General features: G+C 44.4%; 1 protein-coding gene across 2 annotated transcripts in view; it reads right to left on the bottom strand.

Moving 5' to 3' along the window:
• Positions 1 to 23,066, bottom strand: part of camkk1a (calcium/calmodulin-dependent protein kinase kinase 1, alpha a) — a 56,347-nt gene that overhangs the window by 24,977 nt on the left and 8,304 nt on the right. For both annotated transcript variants that reach the window (XM_080866745.1, XM_080866746.1), the window contains exons 2-6: positions 12,943 to 13,344; positions 7,666 to 7,713; positions 5,796 to 5,849; positions 1,197 to 1,248; positions 1 to 105 (exon numbers count right to left, since the gene is read on the bottom strand). The exon at positions 1 to 105 is cut by the window's left edge and continues 29 nt beyond it. In XM_080866745.1, the coding sequence (XP_080722871.1) occupies positions 1 to 105; positions 1,197 to 1,248; positions 5,796 to 5,849; positions 7,666 to 7,713; positions 12,943 to 13,230 (547 nt within the window). In that variant the 5' untranslated portion in view covers positions 13,231 to 13,344. The remainder of the gene's footprint in view (positions 106 to 1,196; positions 1,249 to 5,795; positions 5,850 to 7,665; positions 7,714 to 12,942; positions 13,345 to 23,066) is intronic.

The raw sequence follows: 23,066 nt of genomic DNA, 5'->3' as shown, positions 1-23,066 counted from the left end.
CCAGTTTTTTAAGTATGGCGATCTCTTGGTAGACTCTTTCCAGGGGTCCTAAGAGTTTGGGCTGCTCCCCCTGGGCCGCCTTTGGTCCTCTTGGGGGTGGGCGACCTGCACACCACAACACAAACCGCACACCGCCGTTAAATCATTCATGCGATCCCCGATGAGTCATGTTTGGTGTCCTTTTTAAAAAAAACAAAAACAATCAACCAAAATAAATTAGTGCTAAAAACATGTTGGTGCATGCTAATTAATCTCCCTCTGCCCATGATGTTGGTGCATCTATGAATGCATCATGCTTCTTGTCTGTGGCTGCATTAAAAGCCGTGTAATTCCATACACATCATTCTGCAGCCTGTCTTATTTCACTCAGGACAACCTAAAGCCATCTACGCTCTGACTGTATGACCTCCTTCATAGAAACCTTGGATCAGCAAAATTCAGCGCACGCAGGCACAAACACAAGATCCAGACGACCCTGCTGAAGCTCAAACGGAGCCTCAGAATGGGGAAGGAAGGCGATTTAAGTGACTTTAAACGTTGTCGTGCCAGATGGGTTGGTCTGAGTCACAGAAACTGCTACTGCTCAGATCTTTATTGGACAACCACCTCTAGGGTTTACAGAGAAGGGTAACCAAGGCATGCAGAGGAGCTTCTCTGAACGGACAGCCTGTTGATCTTTGAAGCACCGCAAGACAACAGGGGGTTCGATTTGCTCCAAGTCTGATCAGACTTCTGCTCTGATATTCAGACGGTAGAATCTGGCATGAACATCCTGCCTGTTTAACCACTGGCTGCTGGTGGTGCTGAGCATCCCTTCATGGTCACAGTGATCACAGCTGCTGACAGCAGGTCAAACCTCAAATCATCTCAAACTAGTTTCTTGAGCGTAACAGTTTCTTACTCAAATGGCCTCCACAGCCACCGCACTTCTATCCAACAGAGCAACTTTGGGACGTGCAGCTGTTGTTTCAGTACGGACCAAATCCCAGAGCAACGTTTTCAAGCTCTACCGTGAAGGATTAAAGTCCTGAAGACTAAAGGGGTCCAATCCTGTACCTGATGAAGTGTCCATACATAAAACGGGTTGCTTTTGGGATTTCTCACTGGCTTACTCTGTTTTCTCTTTGAATCTAGGCTGATCCACTTTCTTCAGCTTTCCTGGTCAACAGAATGAAAAGAGAAAAAGCAGAACTCACGAGGAAACCCGCACTGCTTCACCAACTTCTTCTTGGACACCAGCTTCATGGCCTGAAAGTAAAAAGTTATTTAGCGCACGAAACAATGATGTTTGCAACAAGCAAAAAGGCAACGCATCAGAGAGGGAAGCACACAAAGCCAAGAACGTTAACGTATCGCAGCCAGAATCATCGTGTGGACGCCGCCTTCGCCCCAACGTGCACAAACATCAAAGCAGGAAATTCTCCTTTGTACGAAGTGAAGGCGGCGTTTCTCAGCAGATCTGAGGAATCTTTCATGGAAAAACCAAGCGGCTCCTGGAGCACAGCTGAGTGTGTGCACGTCGTGTCGCAGTGATCCTGGCCTCTTGTAAGGAACTGGTCATGCAAAGGAAAAGGAAAGTAATAACATTCACTGCATGTTTCTCTAACAGACACTCACAATATCAATGTGAATCCACTGATTCGTAATTTGTGGCAGGAGGAACATTTTCTGCTATTTCTACTAGAGATGGACCGATCCGATATTACGTATCGGTATCGGTCCGATACTGACCTAAATTACTGGATCGGATATCGGAGAAAAATAAAAAATGTAATCCGATCCATTAAATATCACGAAAGCACCTCACAAAACTTGCAACACGCCGTAACTCGCCTCAGAACGTTAGCACTCGGAGCAGTATGCATCACGTGATAGAGCAGCTGTGGCATGCGGGACCTGTCGGTGGTCTGGATAGCATTTGGAGCTTCGCTAGCAACCCGGCATTTCATCTCCGACAAAGTGATCCCCGAGAGAAGTAAAGCAAGTGTGTAAGTCCATCTCTGAATGTTTGTAAAGCATTCCTGCGTTAAGCTTAACGAGCGACTGCCTCTCCTGCTGCTACTTCAATCGTGAAACTGCTTAAATCAGCTGATCAGCTTTTCTGTCGCGAGTCCGTCTCTCTTGTTTGTTTTTGGCCCACTTTGCACCAGAAAGAGGAAACCAGCGGCTGAACAACAGCAGCACGTTTAAGCTTGATCAGCTGTTGTTAGAATGTATTTAATATTACTTTCTACTCGAGGATCTTTTTCTACGTAGCTGACGCTGGTAACTGTGCAGGGGCGGATCTAGCAAAGTTTAGCCAGGGGGGCCGATAGGGCATTAACAGGGAAAAGGGGGCACAAAGACATACTTTTCTTTCTTATTCTCATTTAAAATGTCTAGCTTTTAATAAATAATTATCTGACACCCAAAGTTTTAATTTGATGCAAAATGAATAGAAGTCCATTACTGTATATAGTAACTATTAAGTCTAATATATATACCCTAGTAAGCTATAGTACTTTTTCCTTTGGGAAGGTACCATCTGTGCAGTCTGCAATTTTGTTGAAGAAAGATGTTGAATCTATTTAATATTTCTTGAAAAATAATTGATTTCTGTGCATTTTTTTTTCACACTGCATCAAATTAAGGTTGATTACGTCGATTAAGCATCATGAGGTGGAGCGTGAGGGGTGGTTCCCTATTTTTTATTTATTTAATTTTGTTGTTGCTGGGAGTTGGAACCCTATTAGTTAGGTTGCTTAATATTTACGCTAAGTACTCTTTAAAATACCAGAATAGGGAGGATGGTGTAGGTTTAAGTTTATTAGATTGATCAGTATTGCTGAACTATGAAATATTTTTTTTGCATACAGGTATAACAGAATAGCTTTAGTGTAGTTGTTGTTTTAAACTTGAGTATGAACTTATACAAAATGCAGCAAGATGTTTAAAAAACAGTTTTGTTGATTAAAAAACACTATATCGGATTCATATCGGTATCGGCAGATATCCAAATTTATGATATCGGTATCGGACATAAAAAAGTGGTATCGTGCCATCTCTAGTTTCTACACCACAAACTGTGACAGTGATGAACAGCCTGCTGGTTTCTTGTATAACTGGTCGCCATGGCTCTAACTGTGCACAAACGAGGTTTGGCAGAGAAGAAGATCCTGCGTTGTGCACAGTTACATGGTGTTCTGCCTGTGCGTAAACACACAATCAAAATGTAACGCGAGCCTGGCTGAAGATGGACTGTGCACTGAGGCGGCAACGTGACTCATGTGTGGCGCCGATCAAAGGAAGCCAAAAGTGCGTCAGCAGCAAATAGATGTAGTAGGAGGTGGATAAGAAGGTTCAAATGACTTAAGGCATCGTATCGTTCCCATTACTGCACCACTGAGCCTGCTGCAGAGCCTTCAGCGCTCTGATCTGTAGGTTTTTCAGTAAACACGCGACACATTAACTTTGCTAACAGATGAAATAAGAAGAGCAGAAAGGTTGGATCAGGTAATCTTTACTGACAGGCTGGATGAGCTGCAGGGCAAACTCCACTTTCTGTGCAACATGCTGCAATTTGATGAAACAAAAACTGAATTAGCAGCATGCACCACGTAATATTCACCGATACCACTCACAGCTTTGTTTTTGCACATTTCTGGACTACGGGCACATCACGTGTTTGGGTTCCTGCAGTTTTCCCTCTGTACACCACACCAATGGGTTTTATATCAAACTACAAGTACGTGACTGAAGTGAGACTTTCAGCTTTATTTCACTTTAAGGGTTTAATAAAAGTGCTGCATGAACCCTTCAGCAATTAAAGGCTTCAAGTTCATTGGACAACTAACAGAATGTCAAACATGGGGACTGCTGTGATCACCAAACGCTGCATTTGACACTGACATGATGCAGAGTTCAGTCTCATCCTCAGTGAGGACGAGAACACTTCATCATCTGTAACCTGCAGCTGATGTCACCGTGTTGGTCCTGAAACGCCAAAATTAAAGTTGGACCAGGTTCAGTATCGACCAATCACATTGTTGTGATGTCATAGTTCTGCGACATGGAAAAAGCAAAATACAAAAAAGTGAGGTGGGGGTGAGGGGTGGAGGTGTGGGGGTCAGGGGGCTAACGTTATGGTTGTGGGGTAAAGGAACAACAATTACGTCATCGTTTGTGGACTTGATGGATTGGTGTACGACACAGTGACATCATATTACGCAGCTTATTTTTCTTTCTGTGTCACAAACAACAACAAACTGGAGCTTCCTCTGCCTTTAGTCAAATCAAATATCTGTTAATAATTAGCTCTTCAAATTCACTGCTCCCAACTTCCAGGCAGGAAGTTGCTTCGCTTTGGCGCCCTGACAAACAGCATCGCCACATTCGGATTCCTGCCCATCAGGTGTGGAGCACAGTGATTATACAGAGGACACAGGGTGCTGCAGAAACATACACAAAAAATGCAAATGACACAGTTTGTTTTCTGCATACTGAACATCAGGTACATGATGCATTTACTTCCCTTTAAACTGACCACGGCTGATCACGAGTGCAAACACTTCGTTGTCCTCAGCGACAGCGCGTCCTGTTGAGATGTGATCTGTCCTCTGTGAAGCGAGTGACGTGTGCATGCTGTACGTGGGCTCAGGCATTCTCCATGAAAAATCCAATCAGTTTAATGTTCTGCCAATTCAGACTGCCAGGAAATATAATCACCCTTCATGTCACCATTACTCATCTCCTCCTCTTTTGATTCCCATCATTGTTATTTCAGATGCGCCTCTCGTGTGAGCCAGTCTGCATCGGCCCACAGCGCAGGAAGCGCTTCCATCAGTTTCAACTATCAGAGTTAAACACGAGAACGCAGTGAATTGCAGACGTGTGCAACAAAAATTAGACCTTTCCCACACGTATGTAGAAATCCCGCCGGTACACGGGAAGCTTTTAATTCATTCATTTTTATTTATTTTGAAGAATCAGACGGCCAGCGTGTGATAATCAGAGTCTGTTTCAAACACGTTAGTCGTGCTGGACCTGAGTGTGAGGAGTTAACACGAATCTCAGTTACCAATACAGCTCCAGTATCATCACATGCAACTGCAGACCGGCTCCGTCTTCAAAGCAAGCGCTTGTTAGACGTCGAGTTCACAGGTTCACACAGTCAGGGTAGTTTTCAGGAGGCTGGACACAAACTGCAGCTCTCCACACTGGACATTGTTTAAAACTGCATTTCATTACCGTCTCAAGAGCCACGTTTGAGCACTGCCTTGTTTGACTATTTTCCTTGTTGTATAGAGCTCGCCTGTGTCCTTGGATAAACATCCTGTTCACTACCATGCAGCACCAGGACAAACTCCTGACTTGTGTTTAGCAGTGAGCTGCTGCTGCCTCTGGTTCAAAAGTACATCTTAAACCGTCGACATTGATCCTGCTGCACAGGGCAGCTTAGTTATGTTAAGGTAACAGCTTACACTTGGAGGGACACCTGGCAGGAACGGCCCAAAACAAGCTCGTGTTTGTGTGCTGGCTCGATGCAGACTCTGCTGGTGAACTGGCCACAGAGCAGAGCTGCTTTGAAGGGAGATAAAAGGGCCTGAGATGCACTTTAAATGGCAGCAGACGCCACTCTCACTCCCAAGTTTCTTCCACAGCAACTGATGCAATTTAAGGGATGAAATTCACAACAAGGAGAACAAAAATAAAAGAATCGATAGCACCGGTCCTCGGTGGAGGCAGCAGACTGAGAGAGGCTTGATGAAAGCTTAAAGGATGCTGACGGTAAAACAAGCTCCCACCAAATAACTTACATAATGTTTGTCATCATCTTCATTGTAGGCAAGTTTTACCACACCATAGGAGCCCTGCAATACAAAAACAGAACAACACATTTACAGGCAGACCAGCCGAGCATTGCAAACATGAAATCTCTACTTTGAGTTTGTAGTTTCAGCTTTGCACCGAAACAAGAGCAGCTCGTGAGCAGGACTGCTCAGAGAATCTGTTCAGATTCCTAAAGCATCGCTCGGAGCAGACGGCAGCGCCACACTGACAGAATGTTTGAGGCAGCACCGTTTCCACTGAAAGACAACATTTTTATTCTCTGGCAGCACAGAATGGGTCCTCCCACACACGCTACCCGAGGATGTGTGTTTAGTGCCAGCGCTCTGCACCGAGGAACCGACCAAATGTTCAGAGAGGTTCAGTAATCATATATAGACTCTGATGCCCGGACAGCTTAAAGGCGCCACTTACTCACTTATTTGTTCTCAAAAGTTAACAGTCAGGACTTTGATGCAATCCACTGTAATACGCACCGCTGCAGCTGCAACTGACATTTTTCTCATTTAATAGGCACAATTTTACTGCTCGCTGCATTTTACAGTGCAACTGTGAGTGAAGCTTCCTGCTTGTAAACTTGGACGTGTGGCCTGCAGCTGAGTCGCATATAAAGCACGCAAAGAGAATATACAGCAAATATCAGTCTGACAGTATTTGATTCCCTCTCTAACCTGTTTGAGACGGTTAGCCTCGCCGGCTACAATGCGCACTTCACACAACTGGATTTGGTTTTTCAGTTGTACCTCTGCTCTGTTCCCAACACGACAAGTTCCTCCAAATCCAAATCACAACAGTGTTTCTCTTTAATCGCGACTTTCTGTGCAACCTGAAAATATCGACGCTCTTATGTTGCATTTACATGCATTTCTGCTTCAAAACACAAACACCTGAAAGCACTTTGATTTTTGCTGTGTGCTTTTGTCATATCAGGGTTTATTATCAGGGTATCAACAACCCATAAGTCTGACATCACTTTAATCTGAGCTTAAATTCATTTTAGGGGTCATTATAGGTCCTTCTAGGCAGTCGCCTTAGCAACGTGTCTATAAAGCAGATGTCTGGTTTTAGGAATAATTGAATGAAATTCTGGGATGTGTAGTAATCAGGATACTTTAACCACCCAGTCTCTCCTTTACAGCCTCTTTGTTTTTGCTTGGACAGTCCTATTATGCTAACATGCTAAAGCCACTGTGGATCTGCTAGCAAGCCAATGTTAGCGGTTATCGACAAATACTGCAGCGCTTCAGTACAACAGTGCTAGTCTGTGACTTCTCCATGAATCTGTGGTCCAGTGTTGGCTTCAGGCATGTGCCCACCCTAAAGCTCCGTCCTCCTCCTGCTTTACGGCTCTCGTCTAATAAATGAGTAAAGGCTTTAATGACTTTATCCCATAGCAGCTGGGTCATTTCTATATTCTGACTGAACGTCTTTGTGCAAACAGAGTCGTCCCTGTTGGCTATTAGAAAAAATGGGCTGTTTGCAGCACTTTGGCTTCACAAATTTAAATGTTTTTCTTTGTTTCTAAAAAGCTGTAAAAGACGACACAGCCGAAATGTACAAATATGGAGGATAAAAAAATGTAATGGCCCTCCTGGGCTGTGATGCACCAGCTGAAACTGGGTTGTGCAGGCCTTTGGTTGGTGATGCAACATCCAACAACACCCAACCACAAATAAACCCACACGTGGTAATTTGATGGGTCAAATTTAGGAATGTACAGAACAAAATGAAAATGGGCCACGCTCTGCGCTGTCCATTTCCTCACATGCAGCCCGACCTCTCCTCAGTTACTGCTGCTTTGTAAACTGAATGGAGGCCAAGGGCACGGATGGTACTCACCTTTCCAATCTCACTCTTCAGCTTATACTGGTTCAACTGGATACAGTCCTAAGAAGCAAGCAAAGCAGACAAACATGAAAAATCAATAAGGAATCATTTCAGCATCTAAAAGCAAAAGAAGAAACAAAATGTTCTTCCTGCTCGTGTGCTCACACGTGCACTGAAAGTTATTTATTCCTGACCGTAGGTGACGATGCAGTCTGCAGTGTGTTTACCGTCTGCAGATCCATTAGTGCTACTGCTTAAACGGCTGATTTGCAGTTCCATAGCAACCACTGCTACAGCAGAGTTAGCCAGGGGCACGGCACAGGAGGGGAGGGGGCAAGGTGAGGGTTGGGGGTGTGGGGACAAAGGCTGTGGAGTCAGTAATCAAAAGGTGATCACTGCTCTGTGTGTGCGTGTGTGTGTGCGTGCGTGCATGCGTATGTGCGTGCGAGAAAGCAGTCGTTTTATTTCATTACAGCTGGGGGGGGCGGCGGCTTGTGAGCGAGCCCAGTCACCCGAGGCGTGTTTACAGAATGAGAGGTGGTAGCAGAACACGGATGTTAGCGTGCAGGACGAAAGCACCAGCTCACGCTGCAGGACGGGACAGGCAACGTATTTTAGAAAACGTTATAATGTGGGTTAATATCACTGCTGGTTATGTTAGCGTCGGCACGGCAGGAGATGTGAGGCTGATGCGCTGCCGCTGTGCAGCACTGTGGACTATTATGAAGGGGACAGAAGACTGAGGCTTGGGTACAACTCAGAAAAGGAGTGCTGTGATTGGCTGAAGAGAGATAAAAAGACAAAATGAAAACAGGGCAGTCAAGGATCAGAGGGAAAATGAAGAGATTCCAAAGAAAAGAGCAGCAGGAGGGATTGTTTTGGATTCCCAGCTTGCTTGCACATGCTCAGTGGATGCAGCGCTGCAGTTAATACTCTGTCAGGGCTGATGGAGAAACAGGGTCATGCAGAAAGCCTTAAATACATCTGCCACTCATGCACATATCAAGCTGAAATGCTCCACTGCCCCACGCTAAATCTTTAGAGGGGGGCTGTCACCGTACACTCACACGGCTGCCCCAGCTGTCATCGGTTTCCCTGCAGACCTCAGCCTGTCCTTCGTCATCTGCATTCATTGCTAAACAGCTGATCAATATCAGTGCATAACAAATACACACTCGAAATCAATGACCAGGCATTAAAAGTCAGCAGCCTGAGGACGTAATATTAAAACCAAAAGGAGAATTTGTCAAACAGCATCCGAAGCCTGAAGGTGCAAAAATCCATTTTACAATCTGTTTGGACAAAACTGCAGATGAGGTGAAGCGAGACGAATTTAGAGTAAGAGGGTTTATTCTGCGTTGGTTCTTTACTCCAAGCTCCCCCCGCTGCTGCATTAACATCATTAACGTACATGTAGTCATACAAGAAAGCAGCTTTTATGGTAATCTGGTGTAAAAGCCTGCAAAATGTATCACGCTGCACAGACAAACACAAGCAGATACTTAGCAGCAAAGACTGCCAAACTCCATCCCGAGAGTCACGTACAGTTTCCACTCACGAATCCAGCACGCAGTATTCCTGCTTGGAAACATTTTACTGGGGGGCATTTAGGTTAGCATGCACTGTTGCCGGGTGCATTCATCTCATTGCATCAACTCTTCCAGCAGACTGGGTCGGTGCATTAGTTTCCTCCTTTTACTGCAGTCAGTGTAATTGCATCTCTAGGCCCATAGACACTCATGTCAAGTACAATTACACCGTCTCACAATGATGCCTGTTTTTGTCCTTACTGTTGATAGTGTTCTTCAGATCCTCCAAACTTTAAAACACAAATCATTCTCTTAAAAGTTCCCACGGTGCACGGGGAACACATTATGAACAGACTGCAAGTACAGAGAGAAAAGACAGCAGGAGGAAGGTGACAACGTTTCATCATCTGACTTAATGCAGGACTTCCTAATTTACCAACAGACGTCTTTTTTTGAAGTGGAAATAACAGGATGTAGATTTTAGACAACCTCTTTCATTTGGCTCATTCTGATAAGCCTACAAAGGTGTTTGCTGCGTCTTCCTGTCTGCTTTTACCAGTCGTAGCAAACCTCTCTCCCACCCTCGTTCTGCACATCCAGCGCGAACGCTGAAATACGAGCAGCACGAGCCCTTTTTCATGGTTCAGTGCAGGAGCTGCAACTCCATTTGCAGATAGGAATGGACACAATGACAGGTCTGCGAGGCTGTGGCAGAAATGTGATGAATTCAGAGGGGTTTCCTGTACTGGCAGCTGTCATAAATATTTTATGTTCAATCTGAATTGGAAAAAGCAGAGAGGAGACTCGAGAGTCACCCAGAGCCACACGGCACTGGCAGCCGGTCTAACAGACTATAAAGGCCCCGAAATCATAACAGGTGACAAATAATGAGAGTCAACACTGTGAGACACAAAAGCATCACTGCTGTCAGAGATAGGGCTGCTCAATTAATCGAATTTTAATCACGATTACGATCTGGGCTTTCAACAATCATTAAAAATGACTGAGCCGATTAGTAGCCCCTCCCTCATGCTTTACTCTCGCGCTGCTCCATGTGGCAAATCAAGCGCACTGCTCTGCATTTCGAACACGCGTCACAACAATTAAGAGGACCCGAGGGAAGCTCGGAAAGCTAAGCAGAAGTTATTTGGAGAGGAGAGTGACTGCCGTTGGTTGAAAAGAGAGGTAAAAAAAAAAAAAACCTTCAGTGGTGTGGAAACATTATGGCTTCGCGGAGTCAGACGTGGATCAAGTAGACACAGTGTGTAAACTTTGCTATGGTGTCGTAGCTGCACCACAGAGCAACACTGCAAAGTTCACATTTTTCATTTATTTCTTATATTGCAAACATTTGCACTGTTATCAGTATTTGCACACTATTTTATATTATTTTTTAAAGTCATTATTCAATACATTGTTATTGTTAAACCTTTAAAGCCGGTCAGAGCAGCATGCTCGTTTTGTGTAACTATTTTTAAATCCCTGTAGAACCTGAACGCTAAGCTAGCACAATAAATTTTTTTGCATATGAAACCAGAGGAGTTGTACTTCTTATGCCATCAGCTTGTCCTCGGTCACGGTTTCCTTCCACATATAGCTTTGCAAAAATTGCACAAAAAGAGCTTGCAGGAACAAAAACATAATATTCCAGAAACACGCTTTGCCGATCCGATCAGCTGTTCTTAACACTTCCCACATTGAAAAAGATGTCAACGCGAACTATCGCAAGTGACGTCATTTTTGCGGAAAATTTAGTTTTTTACTTGTAGGCCTTAGAACTCGAATTGCACTGCTGGAAATAGTTTATTTTGATGCACATGCACATTCTTTGCAAATTTGCATCATAGGATTGTTTTTTGTTTTTCCTGCAGTATATAAAAATTGGTGTATCTCCAAAATAAAACTATGAAGACACTCAAAATAAATTTCCTGTTGTTGTAAACTATTTTTTGCAACTTTTTTGTATTTAAAGTTTTGAGGGATAAACCTCTTAAATTTCTCCAAGTAGAAATATATGTAAAAACAAAAACGATTTTCAATTTTTTTGTAGTTTATTGCACTTTTTTGCAATTAATGTAGTTACTATGGACTTAATGCATACATATTATTAAAATATGGGCTATAACAGTTGTATTGATGTATAGCAACTTGAAATGCTCCCACAAATGGCACTACAGCATGTAAAAAAATAATATAAGCTCTGGCGGACGAAATAAATATCGTCAAATAATCGTGATCTCAATTTCAGTGAAAATAATCGTGATTATCATTTTTGCCATAATCGAGCAGCCCTAGTCAGAGACTCAGGTTTAAGCTGCTTTCTTTCACATTTCAAGACACACGCGCACGCATGCACGCGCACACAGAGCTAGCTTGATTTTATGCAAAGCTAACTAGTACAGGCAATTATGTATGCAGCCATTTCCTCAGGATACGTGACTTTGTTAACTTCAACTAATAAAATACACCAAGCAGCGAAAGCTGTTGTGGCCCCAGAGGCAGGACTTTCCTGACATGCGAGGCTCAATTTATGCTTCAGCAGGAAATTTACATTCTAACCTGAGATGTAACTGCAAATCCCTTTGAAACCACGCGACTAACCTTCAGCATTGGTTCAGACTTGCAGCTCTGCAGAAATGTAGCCACACATCGCGCTGACCCAGCCTGCAGCTGCTGTGATTGGCCAGCTCAGTACCTGTTCAGTAGTTCCTGTATGTGTCCAGTTACAGAAGTGGAGCTGGCACCACATATGATACACTGGTACACAATGACATGATAATTAACACACACCGCACCAGCATCAAGGATAAATTCCACCGACGAGTGGACGACTGCTACAAAGACGCCCCACAGAAATGTAAATCAGCCATAATTCGGTAAATCAGTCGTTACACACTAGATGCAAAACTGTTTTTGATAGTAACAACATGCACTTTAAACAGATTCATTAGCTTCCATTGTTTGTAACAGTTAACCTTTGTGCTCTTCTCCATTCGCACTGAATGTACCAGACGTGAAGCAGCAGCAGCCGTGTGCATCACTGCAGGTTTGCTGCTCACTCGTATGTCCCTGAAGCTCCGGGAAGAAGACAACGAAGCAGGTCGTTTGCAACCTGAAGGTTTCTGTAAAACAGCACGACGAGCCTTTACCGTGCCTACACAAATGTGAAACCACAGAGCGTAAAAGTGGGGTCTTTGAGGCCGAGGCTCGACATACAGTGCACACACGGGTCACATGTTTAGCTGCTCCCAGGCTGACCCTACGTCTCCTCTGGTGCATTCAGCAACACGACGCAGGCCTGAAAGCACGTCGTGTCCATCTAATCTGATAAAATTGCTTCTTTTTTCCTGCCCCAACACTCCAACATATTATCACAGCACACGTGGACCAGTCCAGACTACATTTCAGGGACAAAGCTGGAACACTGTCGCACTCACACACCGCCTGTAATAACAGACGCACCATCCTACAGGATGTGCTGGTGGTGTCTACTTTTGACAACTGCTGTCATGAGCAGGACAAGCTGCCGTCTGTCAGCGTGCACCTCACTCCCTGCTATGATGCCACCTGTCACACCCAAATTCAGAAACCCACTATCCCAAATCAGAAGCTGTAGATGGCAGGAGAAAAGACTGCATGTGGCCAGGAGGTGGTTAGCACCTAGCTTCATGTCTTTAATGAACCTCACACTGGTACTGCTGCGCTGTGAAAGGAAACGTCACATATTTACACTGAAGCTGAAAGGCGATAACAATCTCACCTGGGAGTCAGATATGGACACCCGTTTACTCTCCACAGTAGGCCTGCGAGGGGAGATGTGCGTCCTCTCCTGCAAAGACAGCTTCCTCCCAGTCAGGTGAGGCCGCGTCGGAAGAGGCCGCTTGGCCTGAGCCACGTCCTGCTGGGAGCCACCGTTCTTCGCGCCGCTGGCGGCTGAGCCATCCGAGTCTTTTGTTGTCATGGCGGCCATGATGTCTGTGAGACCGCTGGTCTGCGTAGAAGAGTTCGGGTCCAGCCTCTCACAGCCAGCGTCACGGCTCATAGCCATGATGGCTCAAGACGTGGGAGCTGTGGAGAAGCAGGTGGCAGGGAGAGGAACAGGCCAGTGCCCACCAGCATCAATGTGGCCTGGGCCAGCGTGCAACGCTCAGGGTCTCAGCGGCTGGAAAGACAGAGACGGGAAAAAGACTGAGCTCAGTGAGATGCACTATGCATGCACCTGGTTTGCTTTAAGGATGATTCACTCTCCAATTTATCTCTGCTAAATGAATCTTCAATCTGTTTATTCGCCAATATGCTGCAGAGAGGAGTTAATAAAAATGCATCTCCATAAGCATTTGCAAGGAACTATAAGCATTTGTCACATCACATGTTCATATATTCAGAACAGGAATCCACGTTCTACCTTTGACTTCTACCTGCAGACTGTTGTCTGTTAAACACATTCAGATCTGCACGACAGGTCAACACTAAACGGACTGCTGCCCCTCACACCCACATTCACACGAGCACCTCCAAGTGCTTTCAGTCTAGCACTCACACTCCGATGGATGCGTGCGTGAGCGTCTTGGGGGTCGGTGTGTTGCCACAGGGACACTCTGGCCTAGCAGAAGCCCTGCTCTGCCTCCTGAGCTGCAGCCAGCCCCGTGTGGTTGGTTCAGCTTGTTGACCTTATCCACAAATTAAGAGCTACAATGAATTGATACCAAATGCAAATTCATTTATGAAACAATATGGAAACTGGCCATAAACAATCCAAAGGCTTTAATTCTAAATGGTTAATGAAGCATTGTTGTTGAGCCTCTTGAATTAACGATGAAAGTCTGCATGCTAGTCCCTTTTTGGCTGCTGAAAACTTTAGAAACAAGCCTTCTCACAGTCTTAGTAAAGGGAGCCGGATTATCAAAGATTTCGGAGGCTGCTGAAGGTTTGCACGAAACACGGCTGCAAAAAAAACGCTTAAACGTAATCAGTCAGTTCAAAGAGGAAATGTCATCTCTGCGTGGGCGGGTGGCCTGGTGGTTCATGAGCCTACAAATTCAAATTAATGTCTTCATTAGAAAACCCAACCCTGTTAGTGAAAAGCCTTATTATGCTTCATGCTTTCAGTCAGATGCATGTAGGCGGACCCAGGCAAAAAATGCAAACAGACAAAAAGACAGACAAAAAAAAAGACTGAATGCTTTGTGTGCATAACCACACATTTTAGTGCAATTTGTTTACTTTGCGTTTCCTCTTTCATCTCTAATCAAAGTCTCACCATTAGCAGCAAACAGAAAATAGCTCCCCAGTACACCCAGCTCAGGTTTTGTTCTGCGCCTAGCCCGGCCATCGAAGCTAAAGGGCACGTAGCCGTCAAACACCATCTATGAACAGCAGGAATCAAGAGTGCTTTCATCCTAAATGGACCACCTGGGTCTGTATGTGTGCTGTGAAAAGACACAGTATGAGGAAGTCACATCTGAGGTGTTGAGTAAATGGGCCGTGTAATGCTATTCCTGAAGTGTGTCAGGAAGGTAGAAGCTTCATAGTCAAAAATAACACCGTGTTCCAGTTTGTCCAGGTGTGTCTTACTGGTTCCTGTCATCCCACTGCCAGGTCTCAGTTTCAGCCGCTCAGCACTAACGCATAAATTAGCGGGATGGCAGCATCACTTTGTTGGTTCATCACTTTGGTTCAGACCCTGTGGTCTTTTTTACCACGGGACTGATGCGGCGCTTTTGCATCAAATAGAAGCTATTAGCTACCGAGCTGACAGTGCTAACGTCTATTCAATGCAGCTTTATTTACAAAACGCCAGGTGCTTTATATTGTAAGGTACCCAACCACCATATGACCCCTATGAGCAGCACTTTGGCGACAGTGGGAAGGAAAAACTCCCTTTTAACAGGAAGAAACCTCCGGCAGAACCAGGCTCAGGGAGGGGCGGGGCCATCTGCTGTGATTGGTTGGGGTGAGAGAAGGAAGACAGGATGAAGACATGCTGTGGAAAGACAGTTGTGCACATACAAGACTTGTTTAAATTTCAGAGATGTTACACTAGTTCATTTCCTGTTTGTCAGGGTTTGCGACACGCGTCCTAAAGCAGTTTTAGCTACTGCAGCAACCTGAGGGCTTGATGACACATCAGCACGACGTGACCACACGAACATCATTCACAGGTAATGGGATTAGTTTTTGAATGCCTTATTCCATCTTTATACTCCGGGGATTGGAAAGCATCCTTAACTAACCTGCTAATTCATCACAATTCAGGGAAAGTGAGACGACCGCAGCCGGTCTCCAAAGAAAACAACCCGACCGGAACATTTTGGGAGTCATGTTTGGGAAAGTAATTTTTCCCTGCAGCACCAGTACAGTACACTGGATCCTAGGGACCCCCTACGTGGACTCCTCTGTAACAGTCACTATTCATGCAAAAGTATGAATGTCAATGACGTCTATATCGATTTAGCATGTGTCAGGACCACTTTGCACATTAGAATTTACCCTCTTCTATTTGCATATTTCCAATGCTGATTATTCATGCTATGTAAATTGCAAGTACTGGATAAGAAAAAACAACCTTTAAACTGGCAGCAGAGATGGGAGACGCATTGTGTGCCTCCTGACTCATTTGAGAAAAACAAAAAGGATCTGTCATATTTTGCTTATTTCTTATCGCAGCCAGTGATTATGTGTCTCTTGAAACGGGTTCTTTCCACTGCAGCAGCATTCAACACGCTGCATGTGTGAGCCTGGCAGAAGTGGGAGGCAGAGGAGAAGCAGTGGTCTGGTTATTCATTTTAGCTGCACTGCGACTTATTTGTTCACAGAGGCAGGTAACCGCACATTTCCGTAACGCAGGACAATATGCTGTTAGGTTTAATATTTCCTCTCATTCATCTCAACAGATAAATGCTTAAGAGGACAGGTTCTCCTCTTCACAGCACAGCTGTGAGACGCTGTGACTGCCACACTGACAGGTCGAGGTTCCTACATATTATTTAATTTTTTCAATTTCATCTTTCTGAATATTGCAAATTCTTTCTCTCTGGTACAAGAAAATCCGATCTCTCCTGCATGATCAAGCCACAAAGACGGACACAGCTAAAGTTGAACCCCAGGAAGCAAACGAGACATGTCTATATACTGCAGGTATAGAGTTACTGTAAGATGTGGGGAAGAAGAATGACATATCTGGTTCTGCTGCATCAGTTTCTATTGTTTTAATACTGAGAGCAACAATGTAGGAACGACATGCTGAAAATTCTCCTTCAAAGCGTGATGTCACAAAGCGGCGTGGACACTGTCCAGTCCAAATAAAGAAATTCAGGCCGATCTCTTTGGTCATGGCTTCAAAACTTTGTCTTTTGTTGCTTAGCGCAAGAGCTTCACAGCTGGCCGCAGTGCTCAAAGACAGCCTGGGACCAGATTCTGACCAGAAGTTTTGGATCAGCATCTCCCAACCAATAGGAATGCACCATGAAATGAGGTACTGATTACCACTAAACCAGCTATTATTGTGAAAACTGTGCAAAGCGTGCAGTTTGTAAATCCTTCAGTAAAGAAAGTCAAACTGCAGCAGCGACTCTGATGACGTCGCAGAGCTCACATCGTGAACAAGCCGAGCATGGAAACGATGCATGTAGGAGCGTGCATGCAGCACAGCCGATGCAAACCTGTTTGCTAGAGTCAGGTTTCAGTTTGTTGTAATAAAATACTCCCGTTAGTGAAATTTCAGCATGTAGGTGATTTCAAGGGTGGGAAAAGATTTAGAAATGGAGCCTTTGATTTTTGTTTGGCACAGCTGAAGTCTGCTGCAAGCCACAGAGAGGTGGTTGATTTCTGCTACTAAGGGCTGGACGGATGATTGTTTCCAGTGTAACGTTTGTCAAATCTCACTGTGCATGTAAACATGGCAGCTTGTTAACAGTTACAGGGTCGTTCCATCTCAAATCATTCGTTTTCTTCAGTTTACATAAAAATGTTACGTCCAGCGTTTGGACGTATATAAGGTCAAATACTCTTCTGTCAGCATCCAGTTTCCTGTTACGTGTACTATATTTAAATTTCACAATGTCGAACATGTTTTAAAATGAAATTCTTCATCAGAAAAATGAAGAAAAACTACATTGACATTACAGTTTCCTAATCATAATAGTTTAATTATAGAAAATGTTAATAATTTCATATATACAGCAACATGAAAACAACATGTGTACCATGTTCTGCAGAGATCAATGCTTTCATTCAAAGCTCTGCTGCAGATGCAAATGTTAATGTTTAAAGCTCAAACAGTATCTTTGTCATCAGGTAAACAATTATAGGAAAAACAGACAGAAACCAGAAAGAAGCTTGAGATCCTCTGCAAAGGTTTTAAAGCCTTCTTTCATTTCAGTTTAGACTGAAAGCAGCTTCAGCAGAGCCAGTTACAGCAGGAAGGAGACGGCTGAACAAATGAATCCATTTGGCTTCCATTAGCAAACCACTTTCACCCTTAACCTGCCTTCAATTTGTCTCCTGTGCCATTCGTGTAGACGGCAAACACAGACATCAAGGCCAAAGTCAAAATAAAATCCTGCATTCAAAGAAAGAGAAGACAGCGTGTGGAGCAAACTAAGGCATCCAAGGAGCTGCTCACATGTTGTTTTTCATGTACTGGGTCTGCTATTTCCCCCTCTTTACCTCATCTGAGGTCTCTGTGGAGTGCAGGGACACAGCATGGTCCCTGTCCAGCAGGCTGCTTTCTGAAAAACACACTTTTACACATACAGTAGAACTCACAATATACAAGAAGACAGTGAGAACAGGGGCCATGGCTCGGGTTTCAAGTCTCGGAGCACTGATCGATCACTCTGTTCTACAGTAAAACCTCGGTTAACACGTCAGGATAAAACGCAAATGTAACTGGGGGACAATCTTTCAATCTTTTTCGCCTTGTTTGGCATTTGCATCACTCATTAACGGCTTGATTTTACGCGCACCGCTGTGTTTGCTGCGTCCATGCGGTGGTATGGTGAGAAACAAAGAGCACATACAGTAATGATGGAACATAAAGTGTAACTGCAAGCCTGCAACATAACAAGAGGAAGCAAAACTAGATGGAAGCAACAGTTTTTAACATGACCGGGGACGGCTCGCTGTTGGAGCCTCCAATGGACATTAAAGGGACGGCAGTGTGCTGTTGGAGTTAAGCCAATATAAATATATATATAAGCATCTGTATAGGCTGGTGCACTGAGACCGAGTAACACAGTCTGCAGCAGGCTTGTAGCACAAAGCTCATTTAGCAAGCTTTAGCATGACTAAGCACGACTGTGGCCGTGACTTGTGGGCTGACTAAGATATTATTTATCTTTGGTCAACACAGTTCTTTCTGTTGCAGCGCAGCAAACACGTTCTCTTTGCTGCAGCAGTTTTGTGCTCCTGCTGTGGCCTCGGGACTGGAACTGGCTGTAACTAAACTAACAACAAAGTCGGTTCTCTGATTAGAACAATTGAAACGGGCTTTGGCTTATCTCAGACTGTGAATTACAAGTTGACTCTTTGAACTTTGGTGCCTCCTGCGCTCACAGAGCTGAGAGCAGCGTGCACATCAGACTGCTGCATCTTTGTATATGCTGCTGCTTTGGATCCTGCTACATGCTATTAGCATCTGGTCCTAATCAAAGTTGAGATCAGTGCTAGGAGGAGCGTTACACTAGCCTGAGCTCATTGTCAACGTTCACACCATTAAAAAGCATTCAGAGCTGATTAAAAGACAAATGTCAGTAATAACTGGGTGTCTAATTAAAAGGGCACTGAAATCAAATTAACGTCATTTGTAAAATGAAATCACTAAATGGACAATTTGAGCACATTAGTGTCACAGTTAGCCATCAGTGCCAAGCTGCTGACATAAATATCATGAAGACCACGCCTGTGGCAAGATTTTGTCTTAATTTGTGACCAATTTAGTGTTGAGTCAATTTCAAACAGCAACAATGTTGTGCTCCTCATCCAGGACTGGGAACAGTGAGCGGGAAGAAACTGACTTTATGTGGTTCGGTCGTAAGAAAATCTCTATTAGTACCATTATTTTACTCAGTGAGAATCTTGTTACAAGAAAACACATTTTTACTCCAGGGTTTTAACTGCCACGAGGCCTTATCCCATGTTTAATAGAAGGCCGCAATAAGTACAAATCAATACATTCATCTACTTAACATCAAATGAGTACAACTCATATTACACTAAAGAGGTTCTTCCCTTGCTGCTCTACTATCCATGAGCCTACAGGCTGATCAGGTATTCTCCTGTCACATTTCATCTGCCTCAAATGAAGGACGGGTGGATAACATCAACATCAACATATCACCCTATTAGAGCACTTCGCTCTCGCTCTGCAGGCCTACTTGTTGTTCCTAGAGTATTTAAAAGTAGAATGGGAGGCAGAGCCTTCAGTTTTCAGGCCCCTCTTCTGTGGAACCAGCTTCCAGTTTGGATTCAGGAGACAGACACTATCTCTACTTTCAAGATTAGGCTTCAAACTTTCCTTTCTCCTAAAGGCTGCTGGGGGATTCCCATGATGCACTGGGTGTTTCTTCTTCACTCACTGTGTTAACAGACCTCTCTGCATTGAATCATATCTGTTATTAACCTCTGTCTCTCTTCCACAGCATGTCTTTATCCTGTCTTCCTTCTCTCACCCCAACCAATCACAGCAGATGGCCCCGCCCCTCCCTGAGCCTGGTTCTGCTGGAGGTTTCTTCCTGTTAAAAGGGAGTTTTTCCTTCCCACTGTCGCCAAAGTGCTTGCTCATAGGGGGTCATATGATTGTTGGGTTTTTCTCTGTATGTATTGTTGTCCCTTACAATATAAAGCACCCTGAGGTCTCTGGCTGGTGAACTGGCTGCTACTGATGAATCTTTGAGCAAGCCTATGGCACAGTGTGGATTTTACATAGTTTCTGTGTCTACACGCGCACACACACACACACACACGCGCGCGCGCGCACACACACACACACACACGCGCGCACGCGCACACACACACACACACACACACACACACACACACACACACACACTTTGTTTTTTGAAAAAGCATTAGGGGATACTTTGGTTGCTCTCTAAACAAAAGGAATTTGGCTTTTTTGGCTTTTCCCATGTTCCACTTTTTGTGCAACTAGAGGTTGGTGGTGACAGTCTAATCATCGGAACTGATCTGCATCAACTGACACTGCAGCAGCTTAAGGGCCTCTGGAAACAGCAAGAGTACTTTGTAATCAGCCAACAACTGTGGGCACATTTAAGGGATATTCTCATCTCTATGACTGATGAATGTATTTGATGTCAAACACGACTTATTCTTGGGGGACAACAGCTAATGATGACAGTTTCCTACACGTCTCAGAGTCAGCAGTACTCTGCAAACCACAGCTCCAAATGCTGCAATGAGCCACCCCACTCCCCCCTGAGAAACTGTGACCTGATGAAAACTTCAATGATTACAGTTTGTAAATAAAAAAATAAAGTGTACATTTAGGCATGAATTAAAACCAGTGAAAGCACCAAAGGGCTGTGAGGTTTGTGTGTGGGGACTGAAATTGTTCAGTATGTAGATGAAAAAACATGATGGGAAAATGACAAAAAATAAACAAACATCATCTATAGGATGTAACTTATTACACAAAACAAAGACCTTTGAGACCACGTCCTCCCAAACAAAGACTCACAGGTTCATATTTCTGATATCCAGTTCAGCACAGGAAGTTCAGATGTGTGAACTAAAGTCACAGACTCGAGCTGCACACAGGTGCTGACACTTGCTGCACACTTTGCAGTGTGTTTGCCCGGCACAGACTAATCCCCGGAACTCTTTCATTCAATCCACAGGATTATCTGGCACCTGTACGAGACACAATTAGCTGGAACCATAAACCTGTTAAACACGTTCTTGTCCACCCATGCGATGGGCAGGAAGCTCCGCCCCTGGGATCCACGGGCGACGATCAATGTGAGTGGACAGAAATACACCGGGGGACAGTCCCAAACAAATCCAGGACACCCTCTCCAGTGTTGGTTACCTCAGGCATTATAAGCCCAGGATTACACGGGATATGAAACTCCAAACAGGGAAGTTGGATGAGCCAATTATTTCTCCTGTGCTCACACTCATGAGTCGGCACCCTGCAACAAGCCTGACCTTCCTGGAATCTTGAAAATGTTACCCGACAGGGGTTTCTCTAATAAGGACAGACGGGAATGGGACCACCCCGCCCTCCTGATCTGCAGAGTTGTGTTGTAGAGGACTTTTCAGGTGAGGCCGGCTCCACCCTCTGTCCTCGTGACACTGCTCAGGCTGACCAGTGGCACAACCTACGAGCTGGTGACCTACTTTTAGAAAGCGTTAGCACAGGCTTGAGTCCAGCGGAGACGGCAGGTTAATACAGAAGACAAACCGAGTGTTATCCATCTCTTGCAGACTCTTAAAATTCCCACTTACGGCTCTCAAGAGGATCCTGGTAATCTGTGATGATTTGAACCCGCAGAGGATTAATGTGTTGCTGCAGAATGAGAAGCCATCCATCCTTCCCATTGAGAGTGATACACTAAATCCCCCAAAGAGCCACAATATCCCGGTGATCTCTATCCATTCTCATTGCTGCTGGAACCCTGTGGTCAGGTGGAAGGGACGCTGCTGTGTCAGCTCTGATGCACAGTGGCTGGTGAGGCTGCAGCTTACAGTCAATAACGCATAAGACATGAGCAAGAGATAACCTAAATTCAGAAGTGTATATTGCCACCTCTGCCTGATATGCTTTTACTCCTTCACCTGCTGCTAAAACTGCTTCAGACCATTCAAGTCATGGACTGCTACAGCCTGGAAGGACCCGAACCCAAATCCCCAGTGCCAGGACGATCACAGGAAAACCCTTCCTGACAGCAGGTCGGCTGTTTCGGGGACAGCAGTGATCATATGACCTGTATCACTATGAGATAATCAGCAGTTACAATATACGACAACGTTATTCACTTACTTTTATCAGTTTATGCACTCTGTAATACAATGTTAGACTGCCCAACAGCAATGTCCAGCAAGACTAGCAGCAGTATGTCTGAAAGTAAGAAAGGTTTCTGTTCACAAGTTTATTTTGTTTTCCCAAAAAATTCAGGAAGCTTGTAAATGAATTATGCAACGTGTAAATACGTCTATTAGGTGGATGCAAAGCAAACTCACAAGAATCGTAGTTTCTGGGTTACAAAGCTTTTAATAAAATAAATCATCGAGTTAACCTCGAAGACCACATTTGAATGGATTCTTAACACGAGCCCACTCTGCACCATTGTAACAGGAATCATTCAACATTTTTAAGCTTTCGTGTTTGCAGACAGAATGTCACACACACACACACACACACACACACACACACACACGCAGGTGAAAAGGAAACTGTTAGTCCACGTTTAACCAAAGTCAGGGAAGGGAGACTCGCATGCACCGACACGCACACTTGGTTGGACAGGCTACCAAAACAACACAAAAGCTGAAATTAGAAACACAATAAACACAAACAAAATTCTATTTGATTCTCAGCTAATAAAACTTTGCTGGATGTTTTCGTAGACTTACATGATGTCAGTCTGGCCGTGTCTGGCTACGCTGCTAGCAAGGCCAAAAATGTGCATTAAAATGATGACAGTAATCTGATTCACCCACAACTACAGGCTCCTGTTCCCTTAGAGCAAAGCATATATCTAGACGCTGACATTTCCATTTGGCAGAAAGGTTATCGTGCTTGTGCTGTGAATGGCTGTCAGGTGTGTAAATTTCATATGCGGCAGCCTGTAAGAGGTCTTGTGCAGGCTTGATGTTCTGAGATGAGACAGCGGCGCATTAAGTGAAGACAGTGTTCTCCTT

This window comes from Rhamphochromis sp. 'chilingali' (assembly GCF_963969265.1).
Source record: "Rhamphochromis sp. 'chilingali' genome assembly, chromosome: 19".
Lineage (NCBI taxonomy): Eukaryota > Metazoa > Chordata > Actinopteri > Cichliformes > Cichlidae > Rhamphochromis > Rhamphochromis sp. 'chilingali'.
The sequence above is the reverse complement of the archived record's forward strand: the minus strand, read 5'-3'. Positions and strand labels throughout refer to the sequence as shown.